This window comes from Orcinus orca, chromosome 12, assembly GCF_937001465.1.
Source record: "Orcinus orca chromosome 12, mOrcOrc1.1, whole genome shotgun sequence".
NCBI classification, from domain to species: Eukaryota; Metazoa; Chordata; class Mammalia; order Artiodactyla; family Delphinidae; genus Orcinus; species Orcinus orca.
In genome coordinates, this window is record NC_064570.1 from 27,927,879 (window position 1) to 27,942,174 (window position 14,296).

At 36.6% G+C, this 14,296-nt stretch overlaps 1 protein-coding gene across 4 annotated transcripts in view; it reads left to right on the plus strand.

The window, feature by feature from the left end:
- The first annotated feature begins 204 nt into the window (after positions 1-204).
- Positions 205-14,296, plus strand: part of HBS1L (HBS1 like translational GTPase) — an 81,986-nt gene continuing 67,894 nt past the window's right edge. Inside the window, exons 1-3 of one of the 4 annotated variants that reach the window (XM_049695166.1) lie at positions 205-423; positions 3,849-3,914; positions 12,112-12,240. In XM_049695166.1, coding sequence (XP_049551123.1) covers positions 381-423; positions 3,849-3,914; positions 12,112-12,240 — 238 coding nt within the window. In that variant the 5' untranslated portion in view covers positions 205-380. The remainder of the gene's footprint in view (positions 424-3,848; positions 3,915-12,111; positions 12,241-14,296) is intronic. The other 3 variants (XM_004263796.3, XM_049695167.1, XM_033406747.2) reach the window with 3 other exon arrangements.

Below are 14,296 nucleotides of genomic sequence, written 5' to 3' on the forward strand. Positions count from 1 at the left end.
AGAAACCAAATTTGGAAAATAATCAGGAACGCCGGCGTAGGTCAAGGATCCCGACTCGAAATATTAAGTCCAAACTAACAAATTATAAGCGGTGTAATTCGTCTCCGGCGAAAGCCCCGTCAGTCAATTTATCTATGGGCGCGGCCTCGCCGAAACGCACCCCTCCCGTGAGCATGAGTGCGCATGCGTTCTCAGAGAGGGGAATGACCCTGAGAGGTTGCCGTACTCTGATAAGACGTCGTGCGTGCGCAGGCGCTCAGCGCTGAGGCCTGCCGGAAGCCAAGATGGCGTATAGGTAATCGGCAGGCCGCAGTTGGCGCCTTGTCAGTATTCGAGCTGGTAGTTTGTAAGCGGCTGTGGCGAACGCCCTCTCCGCCGTCATGGCCAGGCATCGGAATGTCCGAGGCTATAACTACGATGAAGGTAGGTGGCAGGGTTATGCCGGGCCGTCATTTTTATCGTTCCAGCCGGGATAGCAGCCGGTTGGCCCTCACTTCCATATGTTAGTTTCTCGTCAGTGGTGCCAGGTTGGCGTTCAGAGGAGGCTCATTTGGAGAAAATTACAGGACGCCTGAGCTCCACCGAATGGCGTTGTTTTAAGTAGTGTTTTTTTCCTTCTGGGATTGGTTTTATTTAGGGTAGGGGAGATGCTGCAGGGCCTCATATGGGAAGGACTTTTGAAAAGGTTGGGATCCGGTGATAGTTACCCACGTAAGCATTATTACCTCTCCCATTGTTTCCCCCCAGGTCGGCTACACACTTTCCTACTTCGAGCTTCTCTCCCCGACCCTCCTTTCAAACAGGCCCATGAAACTTTCTTATTTGTAAAACAAGGATTGACCTAATGCCTACATTCAGCCGTTCTGCTGTAACTGTTAGATTTAAAGGGTAAATCTTGTGTGTTTGTTCCTACACACTTAGTGCAGAACCTGGCTTGAATTAGCTGACTAACTTATTTTGTATGCTTTTCAAGTTAAATTGGAAACTTAGGAGATGGTAGAAAAAAATACATATTAAAAAGGCCCAAAGAGTAAGTTCATCAGATGATCTTGAGGTGTGTACTCAGTTCTTGGTTGGTCATGCTGAATATAAATGTACTTTTTGGGAAAAAAAAGTAGTATTAGAAGAAAGGGGGCTTCTAAAAGGACTTACTGATTTTAAAAGTGAAATAAAAAAATATGAATGTTGTCCAGAAGTTTAATTTCTATACAGTGGATACTTGTAGGCATCACCAAGCATCACACAAACTAAAACTGTAAACAAGTATGAAGGAGTGCAAATGAATAAAGATCTATCACTTTGTTGAGTACAGGGCATGCAGTGTGCTTAGTATATTGGTGGTGGTTATTAGCATTCCCAGCAGATTATTCTAGAACATCAGTATGCTCTAATCATAGCGGAGGGCAGCTAATACCCTTTGCTGCATTTGAAGGCAGTGATCCAGTTAGCCTGGCACGTGTTAGGTTCCTGGTGGTCACTTCAGAATGGAATTCTTTTTCAGTATTGCGGTGGATGTTAAGTATTGCCTGTGGACCACTGTTACCTGAGAAATGACTTTAGCTTGGGAGATATTTTTGCAAATATGCTGTAAAAGACACGAATAGGTCTAATTACTACTTACGCATTTCTTTAATAGATATTTATCATGTCCTCAATCAACAGTGAGTGCTTGAAGTACTGTTTGAGCTTTGGGGACCAACAGCAAGATGTTTGAGGGAGTTTAAAGAGGGAGATACACAAGTAACGGATGATTATGAAGTGCTATGGGAGCTACTTAAGTGAGAACAATTGTTCAGAATGAGTCGGAGGACTTTAAGCAGAACTCGTATGTGAAGGAAGGTATCCTGAAGGAGAGGTGCTTGGCTTGAGGGAGTGAGTGCTAAGTATCTTCTCACCTTAGCCACCCCACATCAGGTGTTCAGATTTCTTTGGAACAGTTGATGACATCATAACCAAGCTGTTCCTATAGCATTGGAGGTCCATCCCCTTTTCTTGCTTGTGAAAGTTCTACTTATTTTAAGTGTCCAGTTTTTTTCTCTTCTCAGTTAAGCTTTCCCTTCTCTCAGATAATAATTTAAAAATTCTCAAAAGTAATATAACTTCACTACAGAGATTTTTTTTTTTCATTACAGAGATTTTTATGCTCCAAAATCTATTGGCTCCTCTCCTTAACTCTCATTGTGTTCTTCTCTGTAATATGGGTAGTAGTTTACAAGACTGCCTCACCTACTAATTAATAAAAGTCCCAGGAAGGCAAAGCCCATACTTTATTTTTATATTTACTCCATTAGCCAGTACAATGCTTTATGTGCAGCAAATACTCCAAAATATTGTTGAGGAAAAGAACCACTTGACAAAAATCCCAGGAAAGAATTCTCTTTATCTTCTGATACTCTAACACTTTTAGGGTTCATTTCAGTAGTGAAAAACTGACCCAGTATAAAAAGATTTTTGTCTTTAATATCCAAATATATTTTTTTGTGAATGGCTTCTCATTTATTTGCTAATATTTTTTATTAAGTCGGGATTGTGATCTAATAATTTATTGAATGTGTAAAAATTTACACATTTTCATCCAATAGTAGCATTTATGTAATTTTTCTTTGCCATAAATATTTGGTCTCAGCCTTTGAACATGCTGTTCCTGCTGCTGCTACATGAATACCCTCAGAAATTAGCTAACTATCCTTTAGAATTGGTTTAAAATATGATATTCCTGGGGATCTTTCCCTAGCCACCCCACTCCCAATTCTGTTTTTGTTGTTCCTATGTGTGTTCCCAGATCATTCTGTATTCTTATGTCTCAAACAGTCGTAATATCGTTTTATAATTGCTCGTTTTCTCGTCTGTCTTCCCTTGTTAGATTTTAGGTTTGTAGAGATCTGGGAATGTGCCTGCCATTCAGTCTTGTACCCCAAATGTCTCTGATAGCCCCTGGCATAGTGTTAGTATTTGTTGAATGAATAAATACACTTATGTAAACATGTTTATGTTCTTTGTGGGGTTTTATAGATTGATTCATTAATTTATAATAAAACAAGTATTAATTTATGCCAAGCATGTGTCAGGTAGTTGTCTAGACAGTCTTGCCCTGAAGGAGCTTATAGTCAGTGGAGTGAACCAGGTATGGTGCTTTGAAGACATTCAGTTAGAGGAGTGTGCTAGAGAATAAAAGTGGCAGGCAGGGCTTGCTGCTTTACCCGGAGTGGTCAGGGAAGACTTCTGAAATAGATGACATTTGAGCTGGAACCTTAACTAGGAGAAGGAAACAGCGGTAGGAAAATCTGGGCAAAGAGCATATTGTAGTCAGTTTGAAAAAAGGCTAATTAGGTAGAGCAGAGGGGAGTTTAGGATAAGCTGGGTTTTGTGCATTACCTAGCTTTACATGAAGAAAAACTGCCTTCATGGTCTGATTGTATACCCTGCGCTAGTCAGTTGTATGGAAAATAAATGTTTTGCTTAGAGCAGGCATCTGGTGAAAAAATGGATGGAAGGCTTATTTCAGATTTTTGTCAATACTGGAAGGACAATTCAAGTACATGGGGTATGGGATTATTCTTTGATCACACGAAGTGAAAACTTGGAAAAACTTCTTAAAACTCAATTAGCTTAAAAATCTAAAAACATGTATGTCTTTATAAATATAGAAAGTCAGTAAATAACTACTTTGGGTAGAATTTTTAGAATTTTTTTTGAAAAGTGGACATTCTAAGTTCCTTTAATTTAGATGAACAATTTAATTAATTTAATTTAATTTATTTCGGAGAGAATTCAGATGTTTCCTCATTAATAACTAAGAATATAAAAAGAACTTGTAAGTGAATTTATCTCTTGTATTTTTATTTTAGATTTTGAAGATGATGATCTCTATGGCCAGTCTGTAGAGGATGATTATTGTATTTCACCATCAACAGGTGAATTTTTAAAAATAATTTGATTTTCATTATTTGGGTATTTAAAAATGTTAAGTAAATGTTATTGTCATTCTAGGACAAGCATGTTCCAGGAGACTGTTATATTATGTACCCTTTAGAAAGATAATTGTATGTGAACTTTAAAGGTATATAAAATAATTTCTTAACTTACAAATGGAATTTAAAATTTTGATTCCATCATTTGACTTTAAACAGTTTGAAGAAAATTCTGAAAACTATGGTTTTCCAATATTCTTTGCAGCATGCAATTAATCTGAATTGACTAAAATGGTAATTTAGTCAATAATGCAAATCTAAAACTTCTGAAGGAAGACAGCAGTTAATTTTATATTCCCAGGAAAATCTTGAATATTAGAAACACTGAAGTGTTATGCATAGACTTCCCTTCATACAGTACTTTATCTACTGTAAATAAACCAAATACATGTAATTCAAACTTCTGATGGAACTGCAAAGTGATTTAGAGTTCAAATTCCTGTAGGATTCCAAATAAGAGCTGCATCTTCTGTCTCATTTGCTGAAAAATTTCTTCTTTGCGACCATATTACAAAAACATTTCCTATGTTCTTTACAGCAGAGACAGTGTCTTTGTATATATATTTTAATGTCTTTATTGGAGTATAATTGCTTTACAGTGCTGTGTTAGTTTCTGCTTTACAACATAGTGAATCAGCTATACATATACATATATCCCCATATTTCCTCCCTCTTTTGTGTCTCCCTCCCACCCTCCCTGTCCCACCCCTCTAGGTGGTCACAAAGCACCCAGCTGCTATGTGGCTGCTTCCCACTAGCTATCTATCTTACGTTTGGTAGTGTATATATGTCCACACCACTCTCTTTGTCCCAGCTTACCCTTCTCCCTCACTGTGTCCTCAAGTCCATTCTCTACGTCTGCATCTTTATTCCTGTCCTGCCCCTAGGTTCTTCAGAACCTTTTTTTTTTAGATGCCATATATATGTGTTAGCATACAGTATGTGTTTTTCTCTTTCTGACTTACTTCACTCTGTATGACAGACTCTGGGTCCATCCACCTCACTACAAATAACTCAATTTCATTTCTTTTTATGGCTGAGTAATATTCCATTGTATATATGTGCCACATCTTCTTTATGCATTCATCTGTTGATGGACAGTTAGGTTGCTTCCATGTCCTGGCGATTGTAAATAGTGCTGCAGTGAACATTGTGGTACATGAGAGACAGTGTCTTTGATCCAGACCTTTTCTCACTAATTTCCCTAAAAATGCGTTTGTCTTCAAATTTTAGCCTACTCCATAAACAGTTGGTTAAAATGCCTTGATAAATTTTACTATGCCATAAAAGTGGGTACAGTTACATATAGCTATGTACAGCATAAATATAATTCATAAAACTCACTTTCCACAAGTTGGAAGGTTTAATATAGTAATTAAAATTTCTATCAGTGTGCCTTGTCTTTAATAACTTATCGTCTCCTGAGCTGTTTTGTGAACCTGCTTTATGCCTCCTCTTAGTCTCTGAAGACCAACTATGTCCCTTCTGACTTTTTAGAATTTCTTTTTCTTTATAAAGGCATAGGTGCTCTAGAAGTTGTCATAGCACCTCTACTCTTCCTGTCATCTTTTTTCCTGTTAACTTATTACTCTGTAATGCATCTAGCTCTTTATGTGTACTTTAATCATTTAGCCTAACTAATCAGAGCCTTTCTTCTCTTCCTTTAGTGTTACACTGTTATCAGTCACGATTTTATTAGAAGATAGAAATTACACCAGTTGTTTTGCCAGAGATGCTAATGTAAAAAGTTGTTAACTAGGTATTAGAGACAAAAAATGCAAACCAAAATATCAAGGAGGTAGTAACTTTAGGAAGCATTTATCATCTCTAGTTCCTAGGGGAACCAATGGACAAGGTTGAAGCCAACCTTTAGAATCTGGTGGGGGGCTCCTTTGAGCTGGGACCTAGATGTGTAACAAGAGGGTTCTGCTTTGTTGCTTTGCCATTGAAGTTCAGAGGAGGGACTGTAGAGCTGGGACTGAGACCTGGGGAGGGGATGCTCTGTGGCTGGTGTCTCTGAAGGGACACTGTGAAGCTGGGCTTCAGCCTTTTGAAGAGGGAATTCTAGCGGGCTGTATGATCATGGTTGAAGCTGGTTCTGGGAGTTTTGGAAAAACTGCAAACTGATATAAATTGCAGTTACTGGAACAAATGATTTCTGCAAGATGAAGTGTTGCTGGGGTGATGGTGACCAGATAAGAAACAAAAAGGAAAGGAGCATGTGTGTTCCTCTTCCAGCCTTCCAGTCTCCCTTTAGCATCTGCCCGTTGGCTCATCCTAAAAGGGAGCCAGCTGTCATAGAAGAAATGTGCTTTGCAGACTTCAACCCCAACGTCACAGAGCAGAGTAAAGAGACTGGGTTAGAAGCTGAGAGGCGGCTTAATCAGCATTCCTTTAAAGCTTCTTATTCAGTGATTCAAAAAGACCATATTTTGTAGGGATTAGGGATAAAAGAAATTTCAATTTTTCCAAGGAACCTCCCAGGCACTTGTCATTTGCAGTGTGTTAAAAAAACTCTATGGGTTAACCTTTTGGGGTGCCTACAGTTCATTATCATCAGTTGACAAGGTGACAAAGTAATGTCTGGTAGCACTAACTAGTGTTACAAGTGAAGTAAAGGTCATGGCATGTTCATGAAACTGAGAAGGTGATGTGGGTGTGATAATTAGATTTGAGTTTTTTTAAAAAATCTCATATAATAGAGACTGGATTGAAGGTGGTACATAAGTGGTTGTAGATAGAGTAGTTAGGAGACTATTATACTAATCTAGAGGAGATGAGGATATTTCAGGACTGTGTTCTCAGAATGTGGTCCATGTATCATTTGCATTACTTGAGGATTTGTTCGAAAAGTAATTCTGGGCCCCACCCCGTAGTCAGAAACTCTTGAGGGTGGGACACAGCTACTGCTTTGAGAACCATTTGTTTAGGACAGGGGTGACAGCAGGGGATTTGCAGATAGATTCAAGAGATGATTGCAGGAGCTAAGGTCTACTTGGAAGTTGGTTGACTTTGGCTTGCACAAGGAAACCTTCATAGGGAGAGGGACTACTGAAAGACATCTTAATATTGCAGATTAATGCATTCATTTATCTAGGCTTGTCTAAATAAATCATGCTTAACCTTGAGTAATGAGCTAACACTACACAAGGTCAGGCATTCTGAAGGTGTTTTTCTGAGATTTGCTTTTATGGCCTACCTTTCTTGAGGTCATAGTTTATCCCTTGTCTCTCACAGCCCTTGATATGTGTCTTGTCTGTGGTTCGTATTCAGGACAGACTGACTCTTTGAGAGTTACTTTTGTATATACTCCAGGAAGTCAACCGACTTTATCAAAGCATGAGATAGTTAAATGGTTTTGACTTTCTTCTGTGACAAACTGGTATTTTTAACAAAAGCATGTAGTTTTGGATTTTTAAATTTTCCAGAACATGTATAAAGTAGTAGTAATATCAGATCAGACACTTTTCCTCTTTAGTGGTATATTTTTCCAAGCAATTTTCAATTAAAAATGAATAGTTTTAGAAGGATACTTTCTGTTCTTAAAGAAGCAGCTAATGTCATCAAAGAGATGATTGAATTCATGGTCTAATGAATTCTGGTAATTGAATGACTTTATCAATTAATAGGAGTTTCTCTAAATTTTATTATGTATTTTTTTAACTCTGCTAAGCACAGTTTTCTTGATGGAAAGGTGATTTCTAAATGTTGTTGCTTTTTTTTTTTTCTTTAGAAAGATTGACTTTGATGCTGAATATTGAACATACATTAGGGAGCTGGTGATAGCAAAAAGAGCCTATAAATAAAACTTTGAACAGTTACAAATCTTGTTTCAACTAATATAATTAGAAGTGGTAAAAGATAAACTGAAGCATATTAACATTTTTAAGAGTTTATTTGAGCAGATATCAGTTTGAATCAGGTAGCTCCAAACTGGAAGTGGTTAGGAGCACTCCACCAACAGGAGCTGGGGCAAGGTTTTTATAGAGAAGACATGAAGCAAAGCAAGGAAATTATTTGGTTGGCTGCAGCTTAACCCGTTACATTATTTGGGGGAGAGTAGTTGGCTTTCTGTGATTGGTTGTTCTTAGTCCTGAGGCCTTTGCAGGATTGACTCTGGATTGGTTTTCCCTTTGCAACCAAGGCGTTAGAGCCACTTCAGTCTCATGGCCACCTTGTATGATTAATTTAACAGTAGTTAACCTTATTCAGTCCATTCCATGTTAATTTATTGAGCATCAATTAACATGTAAGGAAGCTTGTTAAAAGTTCCCTTCAAATGACAGTATGGTGGGTAAAGAAGTAGTCCTGCCTGAAGGAGTCTGGAAAGGCTTCTGGAAGGAGGTGGGATTGGGACTGGTAAATTTGGGAGTGAGAATGGCATCCTAGAGAGGAAACAACAGTGCTTGAGCAGTGGCCTCTAAGTGAGGCATGTTTGGGAAGACTCACATGATTAATGCAGTTGCAGCACAAAGAGGGCTCAGAAAGGAAATAGCCAAATTGTGGAAGATGGTTTTTAATTTTAGGTGTGTAGTTTTAGCTTATTGAAGGTTTTTTAGTTAAGGGGGTCATGTTTTAGGAAAGTAACTGATGACAGTATACAAAGTGGACTACATCTGGGACAGATGAAAGGGGAGACTTGTAGGCTCTTTCCTACCTTCCCTGATGATACCAGTCAGCTGGGAGTAATTGTAAAAATAGAGATTCCCTGCCCCATTCCAACACCACTTAACCAGAACCTCCAGGGGAAGAAGCCTAGAAAGCTGTATCTTTAATGAGTGCCTCACATGATTTTTATTTTAAGATGTTTAGGAAGCAATATTAGGCAATTGCAGAGTCAGGTTTTGAATTCTCTGAATTTTTATGTTTAGCAAAATGCTTTAAATTGTAAAAGTCACTATGGGTGTCCAATTTTTCAGAAAGCATTTCTGTCAAAGTTTGTGATTAAATTTTTAGAAAAGAAGAGCACTTTATATTTATCCTTTTCTCTCCATTGCTTTTCTCTCACTCTTTTTTATCATATTTGTTGCCTTTTGGCTCTCATTTCAACTTCAGAGATCTGGATACTTCTTTTTTCCCCAGCAACTATTTTCCCTGGGGAATTTTCCTACCCACCATCCCTCTGCACTCCTGGGCAAATCCAACCATCATTTACTTCTAAAACAATGGCCACAGTTTCTGAGTTGGATTTGTATGTGGGAGGGGGTAGGAAGCCTCCAGGAAGAATAGCTTCTTGGGGGTAGAGTAGAATTCTGGATTTTGATAACTTCCTTTTTCCCTGTCAGTATTTCCTAAGTGAAAGTTGTTCACGGATGTATCTGATTTCTTCTCTCACTTAATTTTTTTTTTTTTTTTTTGCGGTACGCGGGCCTCTCACTGTTGTGGCCTCTCCTGTTGCAGAGCACAGGCTCCGGACGCGCAGGCTCAGTGGCCATGGCTCACGAGCCCAGCCGCTCCGCGGCATGTGGGATCTTCCTAGACCGGGGCACGAACCCGTGTCCCCTGCATCGGCAGGTGGACTCTCAACCACTGCGCCACCAGGGAAGCCCACTCACTTAATTTTTGATTTGTCTTAGGTTTTTCCTCACAGTTCAGAGCTATGAGAGAAAGTTGGGGAAAGTATATTTGTTACTTTTAGGCTAAACCGAATAGTTAATTACAGCCAGGAAAGTAGTTTGAAAATCATCAGGCACAAAATGGCCTGGTTTACATTTTTTAATGCTACCACATTTTATTGTATCTAAAATGCCATGGATTGTAAGACATATTGTTATTTTACGTACCACTTAAAAAATAATCAGCTGTCAGTCTAAGTATTATATAATACTAAGATGCCATTTGATTGTAAGACATCCCTCATTCTGAGATTTTTAACATGAAAAAAGTGGTCATCTTAGAAAATCTGTGAAACAGGATATTTTTCCTGCTGTTTAACCATGTTGACTTTATAATGGCAGTATTGTATTTTACTTGCACAAGAGGGAGGGAAAATAGTGATATGTATATAGCATAATATGTACATTTTTGAAAAACCTTGTGGTCTTTAAAATTGTATACTAAAAAATAGCAAAACCTCTGGGAAAAAATAGGATCATAACAGACCACTCAGCCCGTAAAGTATCAATACTAATAAACCAGTAATCATCTAATAAAAATGCTTGCACATTTGGAAAGTTACATTAACTTCCTAATAAAGATATATTCCAATATATATGGGACTTTACATTTAACAAAAAGGTAGAAGCTTGATAGAGGTGTAAGGAAGAGTTGAAACTAATGAGTAATGTTGCAAAGGCAAAATACTCACAGGTCTTAGAGAGCCAAGCGGTAAGCATGCACAAAACAGGACACATGGCCAAATGGAGCCAAAAGGAAGAATGTGGGGCTATCTGGCATTAAAGTACAATTCCAATTACAGTATAATGTTCTATGGTTGGTGTTACTGAACTTTGTATTTGCATTACAAAGTGTTGGGGGGAAAATCTCATAAACCAAAGCAACTTGAATGTTACTGTCATCATTCCCCTGTTGACCATTTGACATAAACTAGTTTATGTTAAGGAAACATGCATTATAGCAGAATAGATTAAATTCTCTCAACTGCTCTTTATTTGTCTTATTCTGTTCTCCTTGTTCAGGATGTCTTCCACCTCTTCTTCAGTTTTTCTGATGTTCTTGCCTTCTTTATTATAACTGCTCTAGTCTTCAGTGATTACTTAATCTTCTATGCTTCTGTAGCACTTGTCATCTGTACTACTCATTTGGCTTTATAAAATATGTCATTACCTTTTCTTTTTTTGCCTTTCCTGCTAATCTGTAAGGCCATCATTGATTTATACTATAAATAAGTAGCACTTACGCCATGACCGTCTGAGTATAGGTGTTACCCTTAAGTCATAGTATTTTCTATTGTCTATATATGTGTTATCTTTACATTTTGAATGCAGTTAGAGATTCCCTTTCATGAATAGTGCCTTCCTGAAAACATGCACAAAAGTCAAATGTGGGAACTCTGAGCAATAGACATACATGTTATGTGCTCTTCCAGAAAGCTAAATAATATAAAATCCTTGATAACACCTTGCCTTTAGAATACTGTATTGATGTTTTTATCCTTCTTAAACTTATTCTTTAATTTTATTCCTTGGCAATTGAACACATTCTCCAGGACTTGAGTTCAGTGGGCATCCAGTTGACGTGGAAGAGTGAACACTTTGGGCATTCATGATGATTCTCTCCTTTGCTCACACGTATTTCGTGTATGATACTCAAGCATATGTTGGCACTTTGATATTTTGTCTTTCTACCTATTAATGAAAAATATAATGCCCAGTTATATATTGAGTAATGACACTGCCAATACTGCAGAGTAGCACAGACTTCTGTCTGAAAGTCAAAGTTAGGTATATGACATTAATATACAGTCTCAGTGTATGATTGAAGTATAAACTGTTTAAAAGTTAAGGCCTATGGGGACTTCCTGGGCGGTCCAGTGGTTAAGACTTCGCCTTCCAATGCAGTGGGTTCGATTCCTGGTTGGGGAGCTAAGATCCCACATGCCCTGTGGCCAAAAAACCAAAACATAAAACAGAAGCAATGTTGTAACAGATTCACTAAAGGCTTTAAAAATGGTCCACATCAAAAAAAAAAATCTTAAAAAAAAAATAGTTAAGGCCTATGATTTTGGTCAACTCTTGGGTTCAGGCAAAATTAGTAGTTCTTGGAAAGTGAAAATCTAGTCTGTTTTTGGTATTTTTTAATTATGCAAATGAACAAATTTGATATGAAGTTTAAAGTATTTGTATCAAAGAAACAATTTCAGAGAAGATGGAATAGCAGGCAAGGATTAGGAAAGATAATTTTTGAAAACTGTGAAGAAAGTAAGCTCAGTGTTTATGAGATAGAAGGAAAGAAGGGAGACAATTATAAGAGGCTAGTGAATGGTTAGGTTAGTAAGGACATTTGAGCAGAATTTGGGTGTGATATGTTTTGTCTTTGTTTTCATCCATTATTATAAATGTGGGCAAATGGCTGTAGGTGGTAGGTCAGAATCTTTGATTTTTATTTTAACTGTTGTTAAAGAAAAAAGTTAATGGGAAATGGCTATAGTACAACATTCTTTAATCATTGTATATTCTAGCTGCTCAGTTTATTTACTCACGACGTGACAGACCTTCAGTTGTTGAACCTATAGAAGAATATGATTATGAAGATTTGAAAGAATCCTCCAATTCTCTTTTGAACCATCAGCTAAGCGGAATTGATCAAGGTATAGTAAAAAGTAGTCTATCTATGTTTCTTATCTGAAAATGATTAATAATCAGTTTACCGGAAATTATCAATTTTATTTTTCATAATAATGATCGTGGGTAGTAATGGTATGAACTACCATTATATCTTATATCTTCAAGGAAAATTTACATTTTATTATATTTTGTGAGGACTAGATGGTTAACAGTATGGTTGAAAAATTGTGTGGCTGTTATTTAATAACTGGAATTTTTTATTGAAATCTCCTTAGGAGAGAAACTTCAATGATTTGTTTTCTTTTAGCAATATTTATTGTTTCATAAGCTCTATGTAGAGCTTATGGTTAGATTACAGAAGCTCATTTCCTTGCAAAATGTTAGGTTCCAAAAGTCTGGTTTTTATTAAAAAAAAAAATTAAGTCTGAAGTAATACTATACAGTGTCCTGATTGGTCACAGTCATGTAAATTAAGTTTCAAGGTAGAACTCGTAAATGGTAATGGCATTGGTTCTGAGTTTGCTTCTTTTTAGTTCTCTTAAACATTTTAACAAAGATATATTATATTTTGGTTTTTGCCTTTTATAAATAAATTTCAAATATGACATTGTTTCAAACATACTACTCAAGCTATAGATTGATGAACAATGTAGTAGACCTAAAATCACCAAGTATAACAGTAATGCCATCCGTTGGTAATGAGTAGGGCTGAGCTGATTTGCTCTTTCTGTGGAGTGTGGCTTTGTTCTAGAAATGTTTTTAAATTGAAAATTTGTAACAATTTAAAAACAGGAAGGGGGGAGTATATGAATCTGAGAGCTGATCTTTGAATAAATTGGTAAAATATATGTCAGCTGCTAGCCAAATCAAGAAAAATGGAGGAAGCACAAATATACAAAATTAGAAAGCGGAAAGGGAAACAACAGAGAATAAAAAAATTCATCAACTCAGCAAATACATTTGTCGATCTGGATAAAAGTTTGTAGAGGAGCTGCTGTATAAATTCCTTGATAGTTTCTATTATATTTTTAAAGACTGTGTTATAGTTGTCATTGTCGGGGGAGAGGGTAGGAATAAAGTAGAATCTCTGCTGTGCCTCAGAATGATTAAGGAGGTATGAAATTCAGAGTTATGTTTGAGAATGAAAGTTAATCATTCCCACCTGACATATGTGAGTAACTGCATGATGACAATAATGATTGTAGCTCACCTCTACTAACTGCTTTCTGGGTATTGTTCTAAGTGCTGTTCAGGTAATTGCATATTTAGTCTTCATAACAACCTTATGAGGTAGGCCAGGTATTGTCTTCATTTTACAGGGGAAAAAAATGAGACGCAAAGTTACTTGGCTGAAGTTGCACCAGCTAGTAAGTGGCATTAGGATATGAACCAAGACAGCCTGACTCTGTATGTCTACTCTTTGTGTATGTGTAGACAACAGTTACTATAATTAATTAGAAGAGGCCCTGATGCTAGCTATATACTAAGTATTCTTAGTATTACTATACTAAGTAGTATTACTATATTAATATAGTAGTATAATAGTAGTATTAGTAGTATAATAATAGTATAATATTATAATAGTATAATAATAATAATAGTAGTATTACTATACTAATAGTATATACTATATAGTATATATATATATACTATATACTATACTATTAGTATACTATTAGTATACTAATAGTATACTATATACTAAGTATACTAAGTATTCCAGTTTTAGTAATTCATGTATTTATGAAATAGGTATAATTTTTCAAGTTTAGCTTATTAGCCTATAATTAATTTTGGACTCAAGCAAAGCAGAATTACCCAAATATTTGAGAATTTATTTTTAATAATTAAAAAAGGGAGCAATGGAAAAAGTATTAAATACTTCTTTTTTTAAAAAGAAAGTATATTGTGAGTAGATTCCTTGTTCAGTATGTAAGCATGTAAAAATGTAATGTACAGTGCATTCTGTGAACTGGTTTCATTGGATTAGGGAGTCTGAAAACTTGAGTTATATTTTGATTACTGCTAAACTTAGTAGTGCCATGATTTTCAGTCCTCTTTATGACTTAGAATTTGATA